Source organism: Salmo trutta, chromosome 17 (genome assembly GCF_901001165.1).
Source record: "Salmo trutta chromosome 17, fSalTru1.1, whole genome shotgun sequence".
Classification (NCBI taxonomy): domain Eukaryota; kingdom Metazoa; phylum Chordata; class Actinopteri; order Salmoniformes; family Salmonidae; genus Salmo; species Salmo trutta.
The window spans coordinates 20,087,474-20,111,886 of record NC_042973.1 but is presented as its reverse complement, the minus strand read 5'-3'; the positions used below and the strand labels follow the sequence as shown (position 1 = coordinate 20,111,886).

At 43.6% G+C, this 24,413-nt stretch overlaps 1 protein-coding gene across 1 annotated transcript in view; it reads left to right on the top strand.

The window, feature by feature from the left end:
• LOC115151823 (transmembrane protein 117) overlaps positions 1-24,413 on the top strand; it is a 79,245-nt gene that overhangs the window by 14,307 nt on the left and 40,525 nt on the right. Inside the window, exon 3 of the mRNA XM_029696079.1 lies at positions 12,018-12,150. Coding sequence (XP_029551939.1) covers positions 12,018-12,150 — 133 coding nt within the window. The remainder of the gene's footprint in view (positions 1-12,017; positions 12,151-24,413) is intronic.

Here is a 24,413-nt window from a genome sequence, read left to right as displayed (position 1 = left end):
CGTGTCCTCCGGAAGCAGGTGTAGTTGAACAGAGCCACCACGTTACCCAGGATGCCCAGGGGCAGGGTGAAGGTGAAAAGAACGAGGAGGACGTAGCAGTACCAATGGCCATTCTTAAACTGGCTGCAGAACGCTTCCGACTGGTTTAGGGGCAGGAACGGTACTGTGGGGGTGGGAAAAGACAATAGACAGCCACTTAAAAAACATATTGATTTCAAACAGCTTGCATTTACCCCAAACATTACCTCTGTTGTGGGATGGGGACATTTACAAGATCACTTAATACAGTATAAAAACATAATCAAGGGTAGCCTTTCATGCCATATATAATGACATGCATTTCAGTTGATCCACATCAAGGTTATTCTAGCCAAGGTTCAGCCAGGATATATCATTATCATTAAATCAGGTAGAGTCCCCTGCCTGCCTGTCTCCAAACCTTCTCAACCCCATCCACCCCCCCAGTCCTGCTGTGACCAGTCACCAGGAAGTGACAGTCTGGCTATTGTACTGTATGTGCTGAGAATAATGAGCCCTGGATTCCACTGTTGATCTATTACCTTCAATATGGAAACGTGCTGTTTGCTTTCAATCAAGACTGGCTATTTATGTTGACTATGCATGCAAAGGTTACATTAACTTTTATCACATTTCAACATAGTGTCTGTGACGCTGAGAGTGACAGGATAGTTTTTTTCTCTCTCGATCTTTAGAGATGTAAAGACTAATTCTGAACTTTATACACATGGAATGCCCTAAATGTGTTATTAAGTATTTTTTGTGGACATTTTGCATTTTCTGTAATCTTTCTCATCACAAAACTTTCCAAACATACTGATAAGCATTTTGCTAATTAATACTATACCCATTCAAAAGACCACATTAGGTGCATCAAAGCTGGGACTGAGAGACTGATAAACAGCTTTTATCTCCAGGCCATCAGACTGTTAAACAGTCACCACTAGCCGGCCTCCGTCTAGTACCCTACAGTGAACCTTAGTCACTGTTACTAGCCGGCTACCAGCCGGTACTCTACGCTGCACCTTAGCGACTGATCCCTATGTACATAGTCATTGAACACTGGTCACTTTAATAATGTTTACACTAATTTACCCAATTTATATGTATATACTGTATTCATGCCTCATCCTATATAACTACTTCAGTATACACCTTTTCTATTCATATACTGCCCATACTGTCTATACACACCATTATTTGTATATATATTTATATAGATTATACAGTATGTATTTATATTTATATTCCGGACTCTGACATTGATTGTTTTGATATTTCTTAATTTCTTATTTAAAAAATCATAATCGATTGGATTATGTGGGTTTTATTTTTATTGCTAGGTATTACTGCACTGTTTGAGCTAGAAACACAAGCATTTTGCTGCACCTGCGATAACATCTGTAAATCTGTGTACGTGACCAAAAAACTTCAACACCAATAACACAATAAATAATGTTTTGGTGGCCACAAACTACCGTCATTGCTCAAAAATATATGTATGAATGTATCTGTACAGGTATACACCATGATGTGTCAGTGAATCATAATGTGGGTGTGAAATAATGAATGAGGAGCTGTTCTTACCCTGTTGAATAAACTGCGAGTTATTGATGAGCAGTGGTATCATGATGACAGGAGAGACAGTGTTCGGGTCTCAGGTCTCACTCACTCACTCACTCATTCTGTCTGTCACTCACTTAGTTGAACACCTCCACCAGCTGTGTACTTCTCATCAGTCTGGGGCTGAGGTTGGTGACAGGCTGCCTGTCTGTGTGTGACGCCCACTGTGTGTGTGTGTGTGTGTGTGTGTTTGATTGATTGCCTTGCTCCAGTTTGCCAATGTGTGTTTGTATTTTAGCTGTCTGGCACCAACGTTCCTGCTTGCCTGCTTGTTGTCAGAAAAAGATTGGAGTGTTTTTTGTCTTTTTCAAATCCTGTTTTTGTGCCATGACCTTTGTTTAGTGTTCATTATCATTTATTATTCCACTGGTTTGCTAGAATTAAACAGGGGAAACCAGCGTGGTCATGCACATACCACGTTTAACGATTTCCACATTTACATGATGGTCAATGTTAATGCTGTATAATTACAAAAGGGGCCCCTTTTTAGTTCTGTGGTACTATCACTATATCACCACTAGATGGAAACAACCACACATTTTAGAATTTTGATGGAAGTTGTAGTGGCCAAGAGTCAGAGTTTCAAAATTGAATCAAATTTTATTTGTCACATGCTTTGTAGACAACAGCTGTAGACCAACAGTGAAATGCTTACTTACGGGTCCTTTTCCAACAATGCAGAGTTAAAGATAAGATGAAAAATGACATCAAAAATAGAAATTGTGACAAGAGGAATAAATACACAGTGAATAACGAACGAAAATAAGAGTAAAAATAACATGGCTATGTAAAGGGAGTACAAGTACCGAGTCGATATGCAGGGGTACTAGGTAATTGAAGTAGCTATGGACGGCTCATAATAATGGCCGGAATGGAGTAAATGGAAGTGTATCAAACACATGAATGGGTTTGTTACCATTCTATTCACTCTATTCCAGCCATTAAAATCCATTCCAGACATTATTATGAGCTGTCCTCCCCTCAGCAGCCTCCACTGCTGTACATATAGGTAGGGGTAAAGTGACTAGGCAACAGGATCGGTAATAGATAGTAGCAGCAGTGTATGTGGTGAGTGTGAAAGTGTTTGTGTGTGTGTGTGTGTGTGTGTGTGTGTGTGTGTGTGTGTGTGTGTGTGTGTGTGTGTGTGTGTGTGTGTGTGTGTGTGTGTGTGTGTGGCATCAGTATGCAAGTGTGTGCATGTTATGTGTGTGTGGGCGTATGTAGTATGTGTATGCTGGGGTGTCAGTGTAAGTATGTGTGGGTAGTGTGTGTCCAGTGTGTGTGCATAGAGTCAGTGAAAGACAGTTGGTGCAAAATAGAGTAAATGCAGGAGGTCCGGGTAGCCATTTGATTAGCTATTTAGCAGTCTTGTTTAGAAGTCTTATGGCTTGGGGGGAGAAGCTGTTCAGGGTCCTGTTGGTTCCAGACTTTATGCACGGGTACTGCTTGCCATACGGTAGCAGAGAGAACAGTCTGTGGCTTGGGTGGCTGGAGTCTTTGACCATTTTTTGGGCCTTCCTCTAACACTGCCTGATATAGAGGTCCTGGATAGCAGGGGGCTCGGTCCCAGTGACTTACTGGGCCATATGCATTATACTCTGTAGCGCCTTGCGGTCGCATGCCAAACAGTTGCCATACAGTACCAAGCAGTGAACCAGCCAGTCAAGATGCCCCAGATGGTACAGCTGTAGAACTTTTTGAGGATCTGAGGGCTGTCATAACTCTCCCGTGAGAATCCAAAGATCAGGTTACCATGGATCAGGTCTACCAGATCCCTCTCACGCGCAGAGGGGAGGAGGAATTGATGTAGGGGTTTTGTGACACCTCACGCCCGGTTGTAAATTGTATGTAAATTGGACTCTTTTTGGTCTTTAGTTGTGGTGATTGGAATGTCCCTTTGTTAAAGAGGCATTTTGCCGTCCAAAAACTCTAATGTCCAAAAGTGAACACTGGGACAATATTTCTGTATATTTCTGTATGTACAATAATATCTGAATGTGGGGAATGATGAGAGATGGTCTATGGAAAACTAATGTTGATTTTGTGATGGCATTAAAAATGGTCTAAAAATTTTAGGACAAAAATATTGTAACTTGAACTGTATATGTCAGGTTTTCATCCTTAAGCGTAGGAAATATCAAAGATGATGAGAATATTTATGTTAAGATATGAATTTGAGTTTAGTTTTTAAACGAGATCATAGTTTTGATGATACATTGCCCAGTAAGTAGCCATGCTCGAGGGAGCTCAAAGAGCATGTCAGCATGATGGAAATGCCCCCTTTTTGCCAGAGTGTATAAAGGATGAGTTGAGAATTAACATATCAGACCAGAAGGACTCTAGCTGCAGCCTAGATCTCCATTGGTTAAGACGAGGTGAAGACGGCAAAGTAGCCTCTCTAGCAATCAATGTTACGGCTGAGTAGCTGTTCTAAGTACTGTATCTAAGAAAGTGAATTTAAGTAGGACCATCCTATTACTCTCTTCAAATCCTTGTCAACTACACTACTCTCATCACCCCACTGGGGATCATCAACACGGCTGATTAGCTGCATTCAGAGGACCACTCTCCCTGGGAGTGAAAGTAAACAATACCCTGTTAGTCTGCTTCAGACTACAGGACAAGGACATTGTGACCTCTTGTGTACAATCAGAGCCTTACACTTAAGAGCTCGGGAAAAGGCCAACGGAACCCTTTTCACGAAGGCATGGGTCCAAAAGAGATAAACGACGAAGGAAGACATTCAAACACGTAAATACATTCATTACTTCTTACCCAAAATGGGCGTAGTTCCAAGTATATAAGTTTGTCTCTCTTTGATTCTCCCTTTGTTCCTCTCTACTCCTCCCTCTTTTGATAAATAAGCAGTCATGTTGTTGTTAGTCCACTAGGGACCTGTTTCCATCGTATTAAGTTTCTAGTCAATAACCTATACCGTGTGTGTATGTATCCTGTGTTATCATGTAGTTAGGTAGTAAATCAATAATTAAATACATTTTTATGGTACGGAATGATCAGTAAAGCTGGGGTTTGTGCATATGAATGAGTATGTGACGTTCCGAATTATGAGACTGATATGAGGTAATATTAATAAATTACTTTTATCGATATATATCATCTAAAGTTTAATTTGGGAAATTGTAACTCGTTAAACAACTTCTTCAGTGTTGCCCTAAATCCTAATGAGTTAACTGTTACATGATGAATTTAATCGAGTAACAATTAAACCTAGTTAGTTGATTTGATACATAACAGTCATCAGATGAATGTTTAGTCACGTCGCAACAGGGCCCATGCCAATTCTTTTCAGCCTTTTGAAGGGGAAGAGGCGTTGTCGTGCCTTCTTCACAATTGTATTGGTGTGTTTGGACCATGATAGGTCTTTAGTGATGTGCACACCGAGGAACTTGAAGCTCTTGACCCGCTCCACAACAGCCCCGTCGATGTGAATGGGGGTGTGCTCGGCCCTCCGTTTCCTGTTGTCCACGATCGGTTCTTTTGTCTGACTGATATTGAGGGAGACCTTGTTGTCCTGGCACCACCCTGACAGGTCTCTGACCTCTCTATAGGCTATCTCATCGTCGTCAGTGATCACCGTTGTGTTTTTGGCAAACTTAATGATGATGGCCACGCGGCCACGCAGTCGTAGTTGAATAGGGAGTACACTGTACCTCTGAGGGGCCCCAGTGTTGAGGGTAAGCATGGCGGATGTGTTGTTGCCTACCCTTACCACCTGGGGGTGGCACAACAGGAAGTCCAGGATACAGTTGCAGAGGGAGGTGTTCATTTCCAGGGACCTTAGCTCAGTGATGAGCTTCGAGGGCACTATGGTTTTGAATCTTGAGCTGTAGTCAATGAACAGCATTCTCAGGTAGGTGCTCCTTTTTTCCAAGTCGGAAAGGGCCGTGTGGAGTGCAATAGAGATTGCATCATCTGTGGAGGAGCGTCGCTGGAGGCCCCGGGCTGAGGAGCGTCGCTGGAGGCCCCGGGCTGAGGAGCGTCGCTGGAGGCCCCGGGCTGAGGAGCGTCGCTGGATGCTCCGGGCTGAGGAGCGTCGCTGGAGGCTCCGGGCTGAGAAGCGTCGCTGGAGGCATCCTGCATGGAGCTGGGACCGGTCTCTCCGGACTGGTGTGACGCTCCTCAGCCCGGAGCCTCCAGCGACGCTCCTCAGCCCGGAGCCTCCAGCGACGCTCCTCAGCCCCGGGCCTCCAGCGACGCTCCTCAGCCCGGGGCCTCCAACGACGCCCCTCAGCCTGGGGCCTCCAGCGAGAGGGCTGCCGTGCGTAGAGCAGGCGCAGGGTAAGCTGGACCGAGGAGACGCACTGGCGGCCAGATGTGCTGTGCCGGCGCACCTCTCCCTGGCTGCCGGCCAACTCTCGCCAGGCAACACTGCGGAGCCCGTACTGACCGCACCGGACTGTGCGTGTGTATGGGCGATACCGTGCGCATTTCTGCATAGCTCGGTGTTCCCCTCGTCACCCGCTCCCCACGGTAAGCATGGGGAGTTGGCTCAGGACTGCACCCTGACTCTGCCCAACTCCTCGTGTGCCTCTCGCACTTGCCTCTTGGCTTATACAGCGCCTCATAGTAGCGCCGCTCTGCCTTCACTGCCTCCAGTTCCTCCTTCGGTCGACTATACTCCCCAGCCTGCCTCCAGGGTCCTTTCCCGTCTAAAATCTCCTCCCACGTCCACGACTCCAAATACTTCTCCTGCTCCTTACCCCGCTGCTTGGTCTTCTTTCGGTGGGTGGTTCTGTCATAAGCGTCGTAAGGGACAGACCAAGGCGCAGCGGATATAGTGCTCATCTTCTTTCTTTATTTAGAGTGAACACTCAAACAAAATAAACAAACGACCAAACAGTTCCGTAAGGCACACGGCTATTCAGAAAACAACCACCCACAAATCCAAAGGAAAAAAGGGCTGCCTAAGTATGGCTTCCAATCCGAGACAACGAAAGACACCTGCCTTTGATTGGAAACCATACTCGGCCACACATAGAAAGCGAACATAGAAAATGACAACTAGAACAAATCCCCTCTAAATAAACCAACCCCAAAACACACAAAAACAACACCCCCTGCCACACCCTGACCATACTACAATGACAAACGACCCCTTTACTGGTCAGGACGTGACACTTGCTTACATTTGTATATGATCACATGTTTTCTCTATTACAGTATGTATGGAAATACTTGGGAACAGATTTGGGACCGCCGAGCGTTGAAGTGCCTAGTACGTAAAAATCGTCTGTCCTTGGTTGCAACACACACTACCAAGTTCCAAACTGCCTCTGGAAGCCACGTCAGTCCAATCACTGTTCGTCGGGAGCTTCATCAAAATGGGTTTTTATGGCCGAGCAGCCATACACAGGCCTAAGATCACCATGCACAATGCCAAGCGTCGGCTGGAGTGGTGTAAAGCTCACCACAATTGGACTCTGGAGCAGTGGATACGCTTTCTCTGGAGTGATGAATCACGCTTCCCCATCTGGCAGTCCGACGGACGAATATGAGTTTGGCAAATGCCAGGAGAACGCTACCTGCCCAAATGCATAGTGGCAACTGTAGAGGAGGAGTGGAGGAGGAATAATGGTCTGGGGCTGTTTTTCATGGTTCGGGCTAGGCCCCTTAGTTCCAGTGAAGGGAAATCTTAACGCTACAGCATACAATAACATTCTAGACGATTCTGTGCTTCCAACTTTGTGGCAACAGTTTGGGGGAGGCCCTTTCCTGTTTCAGCATGACAATGCCCCTGTGCACAAAGCGAGGTCCATACAGAAATAGTTTGTTGAGATCAGAGTGGAATAACTTGACTGGCCTGCACAGTGTCCTGACCTCAACCCCATCGAACACCTTTAGGATGAATTGGAACACCGACTGCGAGCCAGGCCTAATCGCCCAACATCAAGCAAGTCCCCGCAGCAATGTTCCAACATCTTAGTGGAAAGCCTTCCCAGAAGAGTGGAGGCTGTTATAGCAGCAAAGGGGGGACAACTCCATATTAATACCCATGATTTTGGAATGAGATGTTCGACGGGCAGATGTCCACATACTTTTGGTCATGTAGTGTAGATCCCAAATTCACAAATCCAGTAAGGCTACATAAGAAACACTTTAAAAAGCAATGAGTCTGATGCAACAGATCAGAACGTTTAGCTTACAATGTTGATAAACTACTATTTCTTCACGTTATAAGCGCAGCAATGCGCACAAGGCAGTAGGCTACTTGCGAATGTTCACTCCATAATGCAATTAGCGGGACAATGCACATGCGAGTGCTTTCATGTGACAGATAAAAATATCTGTTTGAAATTTAGAAAGAGAGGATATCTAATTGGCTACTTTGAAGCAAGGTAAGACATGCTTAATAATATATATTAAAACGTTCATGTTTCAAACAATTAAGTATATTTTTTGAAAAGGCATTGCCTACTGCCTCCAGCTTATTGGAAAGTGCTGATGAAGTTTGAGATGCTGCAGCAGCTGCTTTTGCGTAGTCTGACAGATTTTCCGCTCAACGTCTCTGTATCTGTATGCTGTACACGTGTGATATGTAAGATACATAACGGATATACTTTAACCTACACACGTGCCAATTTAATGCCACTAAATTATGGAAATGAACCTATAGATGGATAAGCATGACCAGTCAAATGTATTTCCATCGACTGGTATTTCCATCCATGAATAGGATAAAAATCGTTATTTCTCAATGGGATTTAGTTTTCTTCTCCCGGACAGTTGGCCAGTGCCAATTTTATTAATCGGCTTCTCAATTTTTTTTTATAGGCCAAAAACCGGCTATTACCGTCTAATGGAAACCCTGTCCTGTATTGACGCTTTGCCTGTTTGATCATTTGTCAGAGGGCGTAGCGGGATTTCTTATAAGCGTCCGGCTTAGTTTTCCACTCCTTGAAAGCAGTAGCTCTAGGCTTTAGCTCAATGCAGATATTGCCTGTAATCCATGGCTTCTGGTTGGGATATGTTTTTTCCCCTGTAGTTGCACAGGTGACATGCTGGTAGAAATGAAGTGAAACTGAGTTTTCCTGCATTAAAATCACCGGCCACTAGAAGCACTGCCTCTGGATGAGCGTTTTCTTTTTGGCTTATGGCCCTATATAGCTCGTTGAGTGTGGTCTTAGTGTCAGCATTGGTTTATGGTGGTAAATAGTCAGCTATGGAAAATTGTTTGCTTGAGCATGTGGGTTTAAGTGTGTGTGTGTGTGTGTGTGTATGTGCCTGTGTGTGTGCGTGCCTGCGTGGCTGTGTGCGTGTGTGTGTCCAGCCTGGCTGAATGGTGTAGCAGGGGTTCATGAATCACTCGTTATCAGGCCTTCACTGATTGGCTCCGAGAGGCTTGCCACCGTGTTCGCTGGCTGGGCTGGCCACTTTAAGAGTCAGATCTGCCGATACTATGCAGGCTGCACCTAGATCAGAGCTAGGGCTCACTGGCACTGCAATTAAATTAATCCACACAAACCAATTCAATTATGGTGCTGTGATGAACCTCAAAAAACCACAATCCACACTAGCTAGGCACCTGCACATCGATTCGTCCACAACTTTACAACTGTTTGAATGGGGTTGAAAACAATTTGGTTTCAGGGAATGTAGCCAATTTAATCTCTTTCTTCAGTATAATGGTACAGTATGCCACCACTGCTTTGTTGCATCTTACACAGTACATGGTGCATTGAGTAGTGGAGACCTCAATTTGTCTTCTGTATAAAGGCTGTTTAAGAATGCATTTCAGTTTGAAAACCCAAACACAAACACACAGTGTCTGTACACCTGAAGGGAGATAATGGATATCTTTATTATGGACGTAAAACACCATCTCTCTGATGCAGTCTCAGCGGCTTTGGTTTTATTAGGGAGAATGAGGTGAGCGAGCTGAAATTGAACAGCATGTTAGGCACTCGGAGAGAGGGAGCCTGAGAGTGGGAGCCTTTGGCCTTGTGGTAATGGGAAAATAAACGGAGCATTTGAGTCCTGTCTTTGTGGCTGCTACTGTGTGTGGACACAACACTACACTGCAGCTACACAACACTACACTACACAACACAACACCCCACCCAGGGGCTGCAACTCTTAGAGAGACTGGGGCAGACCAAAATAAAGAGTTGTCTCTGAGAGAAGCAGGCTGCTGGTACTGGGCTGGCACTGGCTGAGGTTTCTGAGGAGGAACCAGAAGGAGAGAGAAAAAAGCCTGCTGTGTGTGTTAGTAACACCTATATTTTAGAGGGGCCTCCCGGTGGGGAGAGAGGACTTGGGGTCAGGGCCACTGACATGGCATTGTACTGTACTGTATGAGCACTGAGCAGCAGGAGTGAGATCAAAATTGTGGTATACACTAGCCATAGTCTGATTGTACATCCCCAAGGAAAATAACATTTTCTGTTTTGCAGTGACATTAGCTTAAGCCACTACTCATGCAAAATGTTTATGTTTAGAGTTGTCATATGGATTATATTGCCTGGTTTGAATTTATTCATATTATTACCATGCAACATTTCATCTGAAATAGATGGCTGTCAAAATGATACAAGCCTTTTAGGCTATGCACTTACTTTATTCTTTTCTGGGCGACGCAATCCATGGATTAGTTTAACAGATGGATTCATTCAAATTCCCAAATAACAATGTTGTAATGGAACTCAGTGTCTTCATAAACTGTGTAGAGGATCTCTGGCACCAGAGGACAGCTGTGATTATGTATTCTGGGCAGAAGGTGGACTGCCTGAATCAATCTCATGCTCTAGCAGAGAGATATTTCCCAGTAATTGAATTCCCAGCCAGAAGAATGGAAAACACCACAGGTCACAAATATCAGCATAATCTATCTAATCATGCTGAACTGTCCTCATGGAACACAATCAAGGCAGCATCAGAGGCTTGGAACACAACAGGGTCTCAGTCAGATTGCTAAAAATGATGCTACCTGTTTAGACCAAAAAGCCAGTGATATACCAAAGAGCACAGACAAGGCAGTGTTTCCCCTATATGCATTCAGCAGTGACGCCCTTTGGCGCTGCTAAATCACGGCCACCGCTGCAAAAAATAAAATACAAAAATAAAATGTATAATTATATACAGTACCAGTCAAAACTTTGGACACACATACTCATTCAAGGGTTTTTCTTTAATTTACTATTTTCTACATTGTAGAATAATAGTGAAGACATCAAAACTATGAAATAACACATATGGAATCATGTAGTAACCAAAAAAGTGTTAAACAAATATATATATTTTGTATTTTAGATTCTTCAAAGTAGCCACCCTTTGCCTTGATGACAGCTTTACACACTCTTGGCATTCTCTCAACCAGCTTCATGAAGTAGTCACCTGGAATGCATTTCAATTAACAGTGCCTTGTTGAAAGTTAATTTGTGGATTATCTTTCCTTCTTAATGCGTTTGAGCCAATCAGTTGTGACAGTTGTGACAAGTTAGGGGTGGTATACAGAAGATAGCTCTATTTGGTAAAAGTCCAAGTCCATATTATGGCAAGAACAGCTCAAAAAAGCAAAAACGACAGCACATCGTTACTTTAAGACATAAAGGGCAGTCAATCTGGAAAATGTCAAGAACTTTAGAAGTTTCTTGAGGTTAAGGTGCATCAAGTGCTATGATGAAACTGGCTGTCATTAGGACCGCCACAGGAAAGGAAGAACCCAAGTTACCTCTGCTGCAGAGGATAAGTTCATTAGAGTTAACTACACCTCAGATTGCAGCCCGAATAAATGCTTCACAGAGTTCAAGTAACAGACACATCTCAACATCAACTGTTCAGAGGAGACCGCATGACTATCTATCTAATCTATTAATTTTAAATTGTTGATTACTTTTCCTTGCTATTATCATTCACCTGATTATAAGACAAAACATGTGAAAAACATTTTTTGCTAATGTATGACGGGTGTCCCTGGCTCGCGGGTTTACCTGAGAGGGTTTCCCTGGGCAAGAAAAGGTTGAAGATTCCTGTACTAAGGAGAAGCCATTTTAGAACAGTCAGTTCAGTTGGCAAGGTTTAGTTCACCAAAATGAATTGCACTGAAATTCGAAGGGAGGATATAGTGCTCCAGAATGGTCTTCAATCATAATTTCAATGCTTTAAAGGCTGAGTTTCTGACAAATGTTTATTTATGTGTATGAACACAGCCTACCATTTCATCCTTGTTTGTTGAGCTCATATTTGCTGGTACAGCAGACACGGGTTGCATCTATAATGGTAGCCTATTCCCTATATAGTGCACAACTTTTGACTAGTGGTCCTGGTCAAAAGTAGTACACTGACTGAGAGAATATAATGTCCAGTGAATGGACCCTGCCACTGAAAAGGTGTGTCGTCCTCATGTCCTCCTCCTATAGGTCGATATCTGCGTCTGAAAATGTTCCGTGAGGATCACGGCTCCTGGATGACCATGTTCTTCAGCACCATCCTCTTCCTCTTCATCTTCTCACACATCTACAACGTGATCCTTCTAATGGCAGGAAACATGGGGTAAGCCACCGCTCAATGTCTCATCCTTCTCTCTCATTCTCTCACTGCTGCTTTCATTTGTTAGAGCCTATGTCTCTCTCAGTCCCATAAATCACCTCGAGACTTTAATTCAGGGGTGGAGGAGATGGTTGGGGTGGGTGGGAGGGCACCTGAAAGATCACCTTCAGCACCACCATAATTCTTCAATGATGATCAGGGCGGCCATCTTGGTTTATTGACAACATAAAGTCAAGAGTCAAGATGGCTTCCCCTTTACCTGCTGTTCTACTGGTTTACCTACACTCAATGGGTAACCAGCTGCAGAGCCGTGTCAGTCACACACATCAAGCCAGTGACAGGAATCCATTTTAGCGTTTGATGTTTCAGTCAGTCAGAGAGAAGCTCCCAGTTAACAACAAACGTTCCCACAACTTTAGAGAACGTACCCTTAAGAGTCTCATTAGGTCATTAACTAACGTTTTTAAAGGAATGTTCCCGTGATGTGCAAGCAATGTTTCCAAGGGACCATTCCCTTAATGTCATAAGATATTAATGTTCTAGATGTTCTAGATTAAACGAGAACATTGCAAGAACATTCATGTGTCCAGTTTTTTGTGGGTTAGGAGAATATTTCATCAATGTCCCACCAAACATACACAGAACGTGGTTGCCATGTTCTCAGAAAATAAGATATAAAAATTCTAGACATATATCATGGGAATGTTGCAAGAACATTCGTGTCCTGTTTTCTGAGTGTTAGGAGAATATTCCATCAACGTCACATCAACCATACGCAGAACATGGTTGCCATGTTCTCAGAATATAAGATATTATTTTTCTAGACACGTTTCATAGTACGCTGCAAGAACATTCATGTGTCCAGTTTTCTGTGGGTAGAGACAATATTGTATTGATTTCCCACAAAACATACACAGAACATGGTTGTCATGTTCTCAGAACATAAGATATTAATGTTCTAGAAATGTTTCATGGGAACTGTGCAAGAACATTTATGTGTAAAAAAAATGTCATTACACATTACACCTCTTGTTACTGTTGCTGAGCCAATCCAAGGCTCTGATTGGTGAACCACTGATCCAGTCATAGATCTTTGTCTGTTGGCAAGGTTAGGGTTGTTAAAATATTAAATAAATAATTAAATATAATAATCCATTTTATATTCAGGCTGTAACAATGAAATGTGGAATAGGTCAAGCACACAGTGCTTGTAACATAGTGTTTTCAACTTAGTGCCTTCAGAACATATTCATACCCCTGGATGGACTTATTCCACATTTTGTTGTGTTACAGCCTGAAAATTAAAATAGATTAAATGTAGGTTTTTCCTCACCCATCTACACAGAGTACCCATAATGACAAAGTTGTAAAACATGTTTTTATGTTTTACAAATTTTGTGAAAATGAAATACAGAAATAACTCATTTACATACAGTTGAAGTCGGAAGTTTACATACACTTTGGTTGGAGTCATTAAAACTTGTTTTTCAACCACTCCACAAATTTTTTGTTAACAAACTATAGTTTTAGCAAGTCGGTTAGGACATCTACTTTGTGCATGACACAAGTAATTTTTCCAACAATTGTTTACAGACAGATTATTTCACTTATAATTCACTGTATCACAATTCCAGTGGGTCAGAAGTTTACATACACTAAATTGACTGTGCCTTTAAACAGCTTGGAAAATTCCAGAAAATGTCATGGCTTTAGAAGCTTCTGATAGGCTAATTGACATTCTTTGAGTCAATTGGACGTGTACCTGTGGATGTATTTCAAGGCCTACCTTCAAACTCAGTGCCTCTTTGCTTGACATCATGAGAAAATCAAAAGAAATCAGCCAAGACCTCAGAAAGAAAATTGTAGACCTCCGCAAGTCTGGTTCATCCTTGGGAGCAATTTCCAAACGCCTGAAGGTACCACATCTGTACAAACAATAGTACACAGGTATAAACACCATGGGACCACGCAGCCGTCATACCGCTCAGGAAGGAGACGCATTCTGTCTCCTAGAAATGAATGTACTTTGGTGCGGAAAGTGCAAATCAATCCCAGAACAACAGTAAAGGACCTTGTGAAGATGCTGGAGGAAACAGGTACAAAAGTATCTATATCCACAGTAAAATGAGTCCTATATCGACATAACCTGAAAGGCCGCTCAGCACTGCTCCAAAATCGCCATAAAAAAGCCATACTACGGTTTGCGACTGCACATGGGGACAAAGATCGTACTTTTTGGAGAAATGTCCTCTGGTCTGATGAAATAAAAATAGAACTGTTTGGCCATAATGACCATCGTTATGTTTGGAGGAAAAAGGGGGAGGCTTGCAAGCCGAAGAACACCATCCCATCCGTGAAGCACGGGGGTGGCAGCATCATGTTGTGGGGGTGCTTTGCTTCAGGAGGGACTGGTGCACTTCACAAAATAAATGGCATCATGAGGATAAAAAATGATGTGGATATATTGAAGCAACATCTCAAGACATCAGTCATGAATTTAAAGCTTGGTCGCAAATGGGTCGTCCAAATGGACAATGACCCCAAGCATACTTCCAAAGTTGTGGCAAAATGGCTTATGGACAACAAAGTCAAGGCATTGGAGTGACCTTCACAAAGCCCTGACCTCAATCCCATAGAATTTTTTTGTGCGCAGAACTGAAAAGGTGTGTGCGAACAAGGAGACCTACAAACCTGACTCAGTTACACCAGCTCTATATTCACCCAACTTATTGTGGGATACTTGTGGAAGGCTACCCAAAACGTGACCCAAGTTAAACAATTTAAAGGCAATGCTACCAAATACTAATTGAGTGTATGTAAACTTCTGACCCACTGGGAATGTGAGGAAATAAATCAAATCTGAAATAAATTATTCTCTCTACTTTTTTTCTGACATTTCACATTCTTAAAATAAAGTGGTGATCCTAACTGACCTAAAACAGGGAATTTTTACTTGGATTAAATGTCAGGAATTGTGAAATACTGAGTTGAAATGTATTTGGCTAAGGTGTATGTAAACTTCCGACTTCAACTGTAAGTATTCGCACCCTTGAGTCAATACTTTGTAGAAGCACATTTGGCAGGGATTATAGCTGTGAGTCTTTCTGGTTAAGTCTCTAAGAGCTTTCCACACCTGGACTGTGCAACATTTGCCCATTATTATTTTCAAAATTCTTCAAGCTTTGTCAAGTTGGTTGTTGATCATTGCTAGACAAACATTTTCAGGTCTTGCAATAGATTTAAGTCAAAACTCTAACAGCCACTCAGGAACATTCACTGTCTCCTGGGTAAGCAACTCCAGTTTAGACTTGGCCTTGTGTTTTAGGTTATTGTCCTGATGAAAGGTGAATTAATCTCCCAGTGTCTGGTGGAAAGCAGACTGAACCAGGTTTTCCTCTAGGATTTTGCCTGTGTGTGGCGCCATACTGGTTATTTTTTATGCTGAAAAAACTCCTCAGTCCTTAACAATTACAAGCATATGCATTACATGATGCAGCCACCAGTATACTTGAAAATATGGAGAGTGGTACTCAGTAATGTGCTGTATTGGATTTGCCCCAAACATAATACTTTGTATTCAGGACAAAAAGTCTTCACCTCCCTTTATGGAGGTGGAGGCACCAGACGGACCGCTCGACACGGGAATCCTCACGGGCCAGTTTGGGACGGCCCAGTTAGAAGACCCCAACCTCCAGAACATGAGGGGCCAGGTGATCGCGGTGGACGGCGCACTATTATCCGGGGTAAGTGAGTGGCACTACCCCCACTTTACCATCAAGCATAATTTATTGTATCAGGTAGTAAAGCACAATGGGAGTCAAAAGACTTGTTACTCATACCCACCCAGTATGTTAGGACTGTCTAGCAGCTCGCCCCCACACCCACCTTCTCGGGGCACACCTGGGGATGTAGAATACCAGGGAGCGGATTGGGAATCGGTTCCACTGGCCCGGAGTCAAGAGTGCCGTTGAGGACTACTGCCGTACCTGCCCGGAGTGCCAGATCACAGCTCAGAGGGTACATTATGGAAACCCTTTGGTTCCCTTGCCCATTATAGGGGTGCCGTTTGAGCGTGTGGCGATGGATCTGGTGGGTCCGTATGTGAAGACCGCGAGGGGACACCAAATACATCTTGGTAATCATAGATTACGCCACCCGGTATCTGGAGGTGATCCCATTACGCACGGCGGCAGCGAACATTATCACGCGGGAGCTCTTCCATTTATTCAGCCAGGTGGGTATTCCGCGGGAAATTCTGTAGGTCCAGGGCCCGCATTCATGTCTCGTGTAATGAAAGAGGTCTGAAATCTTTTAAGAATTAAACAAATGAGGACCAGTGTGTACCATCCACAAACGGATGGGCTAGTCGAACACTTCAATAAGACCCTAAAACAGATGCTGAAGAATGTCATCGAGAGAGACGGGAAGAAACTGGGACCAGCTGCTGCCCTACCTGATGTTATTGGTGCGTGAGGTACCCCAAGCGTCCACTGGGTTCTCCTCATTTGAGCTCCTGTATGGCCATCGGCCCCACGGACTGCTGGACCTAGCCAAGGAGGTATGGGAGTACCAACCAACCCCCCTTCACAGCATGGGGGAACACGTGGAGGAGATGAGGGAGACGATGACTGCGATTTGGCCGGTGGTGAGGGAGCACATGGCCCAGGCGCAACGTGCCCAGGAGCGCATTTACAAACGGGGGCCCAACCACAAGAGTTCCACCCAGGTGAGAAGGTCTTGGTGCTGATCCCCCAACGGAGAGCAAATTCCTGGCTACGTGGCATGGGCCCTATGATATCGTTGAGCGGATAGGCAACGTCAATTATAAGGTCTGCCAACCAGGGTGGAGAAGACCCCTCCAGCTTTACCATGTGAACCTACTGAAGAAGTGGCACGCACTAGAGGCGCTGTGCGTAATGTGGACCCGGCCACAGCAGAATTCGCCTTCTGTCGAAGTCTCCATGGGGGAAGACCTCAGCCTGACCTAACGACAAGCACTCTGAGAGTTGGTACAGCGGAATACGGCTGTGTTCTCCGAGGTGCCGGGGCGCACGGATCTCGTGGAACATCACATCTACACAAAAGTGTGTAAACGGCCATACCAGATACCAGAATCCCGGAGGAAGGCGGTCCAGCGGGAAGTTATAACAATGCTAGAGACGGGGGTACTGGAGGAGTCCCACACTGAGTGGTCTAGCCCTAAAGTGCTGGTACCGAAACCGGACAGAACCGTCCTCTTCTGCAACAACTTCTGGGAATGAGGTCAGTAAATTCGACGCCTACCCCATGCCCCGGGTGGATGAATTGATTGACCGCTTGGGGAAGGCAAGATACGTCAGCACCCAGGACCTGACGAAGGGGTACTGACAGGTGTCGCTGCCAGCGGTCTCCCCGGAGAAGATGGCTTTCTCACAATTCCTGGAAGCTAAAAATGTCCCCTTTTCTTCCATGGCCTGCATACTGACTAGACGTGTCACCCATTGATCATGTTTGGGATGCTCTGGATCGACGTGGACGACAGCGTGTTCCAGTTCCCACCAATATCCAGCAACTTCGCACAGCCATTGAAGAGGAGTGGGACAACATTCCACATGCCACAATCAACAGACTGATCAATGCTGCATGAGGCAAATGGTGGTCACACCAGATACTGATTGGTTTTCTGATCCATGCCCCTACTTTTTTTTAAGGTATCTGTGACCAACAGATGCATATCTATATTCCTAGTCATGTGAAATCCATAGATTAGGGCCTAATGAATTTATTTGAATTGACTTGAGTTTCTTATATGAACTGTAACTCAGTAAAATCTTAGAAATTGTTGCATGTTGCATATATTTTGTTAAGTGTAGGTTAGTATTGTGGAGTAACTACAATGTTGTTGATCCATCCTCAGTTTTCTCCTATCACAGCCATTAAACTCGAACTGTTACGTTCACTTTTGGCCTCATGGTGAAAACCCTGAGTGGTTTCCATCCTCTCCGGCAACTGTTAGGAAGGATGCCTGTACCTTTGTAGTGACTGGGTATATTGACACACCATCCAAAGGTTAATTAATAACTTTTTTTACCCATCTACCTACATAGCCTCACAGTGGAGGTGTCATAATACCCATAAAACCTAGCCGTCAAACAGTGAAATGGTTCCAATCATTTTTCTACCATACATTTTTCCCCTTAGAAACACTTAAAATAAGATCTGTTTCGAGTGGACTTACCCTGGCGGGCCGTTTTGATCATGTAAATCTCTCTCGGACAAGGTAACTTTCATCAATATATTCGGCTTTATTTAATCTCAGATTCGAAGATGCTAATTAGCATCAAAGAAGACATCATGCAAAACTACAAATCCCTGCAAGCTCTTGCACACCATTTCTAGCTGACACCTATGCTAACAGTTATTGTGTCAATTTAAAACTAGCACAAGACAGTTTACAGAATTGTCCTTTTTTAAAGAAATGTTGCCTATTTATTCATTACTACATTTCGCTAACATTAGATAGTTAATACAGAGATTCTTACCTTTGCCTCAATTTGTCAGTCTCGTCCGGGTCATCATGGAATTTGTAGTTCTTTATGATAGTCACATTAGCAGCAAATTAGCATTTCATTTTGGGGGGATAAATACATGTGAATATATTGATAAAAGTCACCCTGTCCTAGAGAGATTTAAACAACGTCATGCCAGGGTAAGCCTACACGAAACACAGCTCTTATTAAATTTGCTTCTAAAATCTCCTATGGGGAAAAAATGAATGGTGGAAAAAACTATTGGAACCATTTCCCTGTTTCACCGCTAGGTTTTATGGGTATTATGACTCATACTGTGGTACTCTATAGGTGCCCTTCTTTGCAAGGTATTGTAAAACCTCCCTGGTCTTTGTAGTTGAATCTGTGCTTGAAATTCTTACAGATAATTGTATGTTTAGGGTACAAAGATGGGGTAGTTATTCAAAAATCATGTTAACCACTATTATTGAATATGGAATGAGTCCATTCAACTTATGTGACTTGTTAAGCACACTTTTACTCCTGAACGTATTTAAGTTTGCCATAACAAAGGGGTTGAATACGTAATGACTCAAGACATTTCAGCATTTCATTTTTATAAAAAAAATTAAGTAACATAATTCCGCTTGACATCATGGGGTATTGTGTGTAGGCCAGTGACAAATTCTAAATTTAATCCAGTTAAAAGACAGGATGTAACACAACAAAATGTGGATAAAGTCAAGGGGTGAGAATACTTTCTGAAGGCACTGTATTTGACACACTTTAACATACAGCGCATTCGTAAAGTATTCAGACCCTTTGATTTTTTCCACATTTTGTTACGTTACAGCCTTACTCTAAAATTGATTAAATAGTTTTTTCCCCCTCATCAATCTACACACAATACCCCATAATGACAAAGCAACAAGAGGTTTTCTTACATGTTTTCTTCTTTCTTACATGTTATATATAAATGTATATATAGATCACATTTACATAAGAATTCAGACCCTTTACTTAGTACTTTGTTGAAGCACCACTGGCAGCGATTACAGCCTCGAGTCTTCTTGGTTATGACACTACAGGCTTGACGCGCCTGTATTTGGGGAGTTTCTTCTCTGCAGATCCTCTCAAGCTCTGTCAGGTTGGATGGGAAGCATCGCTGCACAGCTATTTTCAGGTTTCTCCAGAGATGTTCGATCAGGTTCAAGTCTGGGCTCTGGCTGGGCCACTCACGGACATTCAGAGAAGCCACTGCTGCATTGTCTTAGCTGTGTGCTTAGGGTCATTGTCCTGCTGGAAGGTGAACCTTTGCCCCAGTCTGAGGTCCTGAGCGCTTTGGAGCAGGTTTTCATCAAGGATCTCTCTGTATTTTGCTCCGTTCATCATTCCCTGGATCCTGACTAGTCTCCCAGTCCCTGCCGCTGAAAAACATCCCCACAGCATGATGCTGCCACCACCATGCTTCAACGTAGGGATGGCCCCAGGTTTCCTCCAGATGTGACGCTTGGCATTCAGGCCAGAGAATCTTGTTTCTCATTGTCTGGGAATCTTTAGGTGCCTTTTGGCAATCTCCAAGCTTGCTGTCATGTGCCTTTAACTGAGGAGTGGCTTCCGTCTGGCCACTCTATCATAACAGCCTGATTGGTGGAGTGCTGCAGAGATGGTTGTCCTTCTGGAAGGTTCTCCCATCTCCACAGAGGAACTCTGGAGCTTTGTCAGAGCGACCATCAGGTTCTTGGTTACCTCCCTAACCATGGCCCTTCTCCCCTGATTGCTCAGTTTGGCGGCAATCTATAGGAAGAGTCTTGGTAGTTCCAAACTTTTTCTATTTAAGAATAATGGAGGCCACTGTGTTCTTGGGGACCTTCAGTGCTCCAGATATGGTTTCGTACCCTTCACCATATCTGTGCCTAGACACAATCCTGTCTCTGACCTTTACGGACAATTCCTTCGACCTCATGACTTAGTTTTTGCTCTGACATGCACTGTCAACTGTGGGACATATAGAAAGGTGTGTGCCTTTGCAAATCATATCCAATCACTTGAATTTACCACAGGTGGACTCTAATCAAGTTGTAGAAACATCTCAAGGATGATCAATGGAAACAGGTGTGCAACCTCAAAGCTGAGCTCAATTTTGATTATCATAGCAAAGGGTCTGAATGCTTATGTTAAAAAGGTATTTCTGTTTTTGATGGTTGTATAAATTTGCAAAAATTTCAAAAAGACTGTTCTTACCTGTTCATTATTGGGTACTGTGTGTAGATTGATGAGAAAAAAACATTAATTTAATCAATTTTAGAATAAGGCTGTAACTTAATAAAATGTGGAAAAAGTCAAGGGGTCAGAATACTTTCCGAATGCACTGTATGTGATTGCATTGTCCATGTTCATTTATACCTTAATTATTATTCAACATTTTGTCACCTGGGATGTGAACTCACAACCTCTTAGTTCACGAAGTTCCGATCTTTCATTTTACGCCACCATGTCCGTGTCAGGTATCAGGTAATCAGACTGTTCTTTTATCATTTGTTTTATTTACTAATTGTAGATATGTAAGGGCTTTCTGTATAGTTGTCTAATGCCGGTGGGGCATATTAACCTGTTTTAATGATAGCCCTGAAAATGTAGTGTACTTTTTCCATAGCTGAGATTTACTTCAAAGTGCATTTACCGTATTGCTTACACATATCAAGTTGTTCCAGATCTACACAAATGCCTAGGGTTAGGGTTGCTTCTGGACAGGGCCTAACTATACTGGCCCAATAAGCACATGCAATAGAGATATCCCTTATTGGGTATTGAGTATCCAAGGTCGAGGGCTTGTGATTTACCATTTGTTTGTTTTGGTTGTAAAACATTCAAATGAAATTACGTATTGCAAACATGCTGTCAGTGGAAGTAGACTGGGCAGGCTAATAGCTAGGGGTAAGGTGTTGTTGTTCTATACAGGGGTGGGGAATATGCTTGTATAATCTGTCAAACTGGCCAGAGCTGTGACAGTGACATCCATCATGCCCGCTCTTTCTGTTTGGCAGGAGGAAGGGAAACGCAGAGATGCATGGCTGAACGGAGCAGCAGGTCCGCTGAGACGATAAATGTTACCCGCTACCACTCTCCCATTTCATGCTTTACCATAATAGTGCCTGTACTGCCTTCAGCAAATCAAATTGTATTTGTCACATGCACCAAATACAACAGGTGTAGACCTTACAGTGAAATGCTTATTTACAAGCCCTTAACCTACAATGCAGTTTTAAGAAAAATAAGTGTTAAGTAAAAAATAGATAAGTAAAAAAGAAATAATAATAATAATAATTAAAGAGCAGCAGTAAAATAACAGTAGCGAGGCTATATACAGTGAGTACCAGTACAGAGTCAATGTGCGGGGGCACAGGTTAGTCGAGGTAATTGAGGTAACATGTGCATGTAGGTAGAGTTAAAGTGACTATGCATAGAAAATAAACAGAGAGTAGCAGCAGCATTAAAGAGGGGGTGGGGGGTAGCCATTTCATTAGCTGTTCAGAAGTCTTATGGCTTGGGGGTAGCAGATGTTTAGAAGCCTTTTGAACCTAGCCTTGGTGCTCCGGTACCGCTTGTCGTGCGGTAGCAGAGAGAACAGTCTATCACTAGGGTGGTTGGAGTCTTTGTAAATTTTTGGTGCCTTCCTCTGATACCGCCTGGCATAGAGGTCCTGGATGGCAGGAACCTTGACCCCAGTGATGTACGGGCCGTACGCACTACCCTCTGTAGTGCCTTGCAGTCGGAGGCCGAGCAGTTGCCATACCAGGCAATGATGCAACCTGTCAGGATGCTCTCGATGGTGCAGCTGTAGAACTTTTTGAGGATCTGATGACCCATGCCAAATCTTTTCAGTCTCCTGAGGGGGAATAGGCTTTGTCGTGCCCTCTTCACAACTGTCTTGGTGTGTTTGGACCATGATAGTTTGTTGGTGATGTGGATACCAAGGAACTTGAAACTCTCAGCCTGCTCCACTACTGCCCCTTTGTTGAGAATGGGGATGTGCTCGGTCCTCCTTTTCCTGTAGTCCACAATCATCTCCTTTGTCTCGATCATGTTGAGGGAGAGGTTGTAATCCTGGCACCACACGGCCAGGTCTCTGACCTCATCCCTATAGGCTGTCTCATCGTTGTCTGTGATGAAATTGCAAAGTGGAGTGGGTCTAGGGTTTCTGGGATAATGGTGTTGATGTGAGCCATGACCAGCTTTTCAAAGCACTTCATAGCTACAGACGTGAGTGCTACGGGGCGGTATCATTTAGGCAGGTTACCTTAGTGTTCTTTGGCACAGGGATTATGGTGATTTGCTTGAAACATGTAGGTATTACAGACTCAGTCAGGGACAGGTTGAAAATGTCAGTGAAGACACTCGCCAGTTGGTCAGCGCATGCTCGGAGTACACGTCCTGGTAATCTGTCTGGCCCTGCGGCCTTGTGAATGTTGACCTCTTTAAAGGTCTTACTCACATCGGCTACAGAGAGTGTGATCACACAGTCGTCTGGAACAGCTGATGCCTTCATGCATGCTTCAGTGCTGCTTACCTCGAAGCGAGCATAGAAGTAATTTAGCTCGTCTGGTAGGCTGTGTCACTGGGCAGTTCGCGGCTGTGCTTCCCTTTATAGTCTGTAATAGTTTGCAAATCAAATCATATCCAATTGTATTGGTCACATACACATGTTTAGCAGATGTTATTGCGGGTGCAGCGAAATGCATGTGCTTCTTGTTTCTGACAGTGCAGCAATATCTAACAAGTAATATCTAACAATTTCACAACATATACCCAGTACACACAAATGTAAGTCATATATAAATTAAGAATATATAAATATATGGATGAGCAATGTCAGAGCGGCATAGACTAAGATACAATAGAATAGTATAGAATACAATATATACCAATGAGATGAGTAATGCAAGATATGTAAACATTATAAGTGACATTATTAAAGTGACTAATGTTCCATTTAATAGAGTTGCCAATGATTTCAAGTCTATGTATATAGGCAGCAGCCTCTCTGTGCTAGTGATGGCTATTTAACAGTCTGATGGCCTTGAGATAGAATCTGTTTTTCAGTCTCTCGTTCCCAGCTTTGATGCACCTGTACTAACCTCGCCTTCTGGATGATAGCGGGGTGAACAGGCAGTGGCTCGGGTGGTTGTTGTCCTTGATAATATTTCTTCACCACACTATCTGTGTGGGTGGACGCTGAGGAACTTAAAACTTTCCACCTTCTCCACTGCTGTCCCGTCGATGTGGATAAGGGGGTGCTCCCTCTGTTTCCTGAAGTCCACGATCATCTCCTTTGTTTTGGTTGACGTTGAGTGATTAGGTTATTTTCCTGGCACCATACTCCCAGAGCCCTCACCTCCTCCCTGTAAACTGTGTCGTTGTTGTTGATAATTAAGCCTACTAATGTTGTGTCGTCTGTAAACTTGATTATTGAGTTGGAGGCGTGCTTGGCCACGCAGTCATGGGTGAACAGGGAGTACAGGAGGGGGCTGAGTACACACCCTTGTAGGACCCCAGTGTTGAGGATCAGCAAAGTGAAGGTGTTGTTTCCTTCCTTCACCACCTGGGGGCGGCCCTTCAGAAGTCCAGGACCCAATTGCACAGGGTGGGGTTCAGACCCATGGCCTCGAGCTTAATGATGAGCTTGGAGGGTACTATGGTGTTGAATGCTGAGCTATAGTCAATGAACAGCATTCTTACATAGGTATTCCTCTTGTCCAGATGGGATAGGGCAGTGTG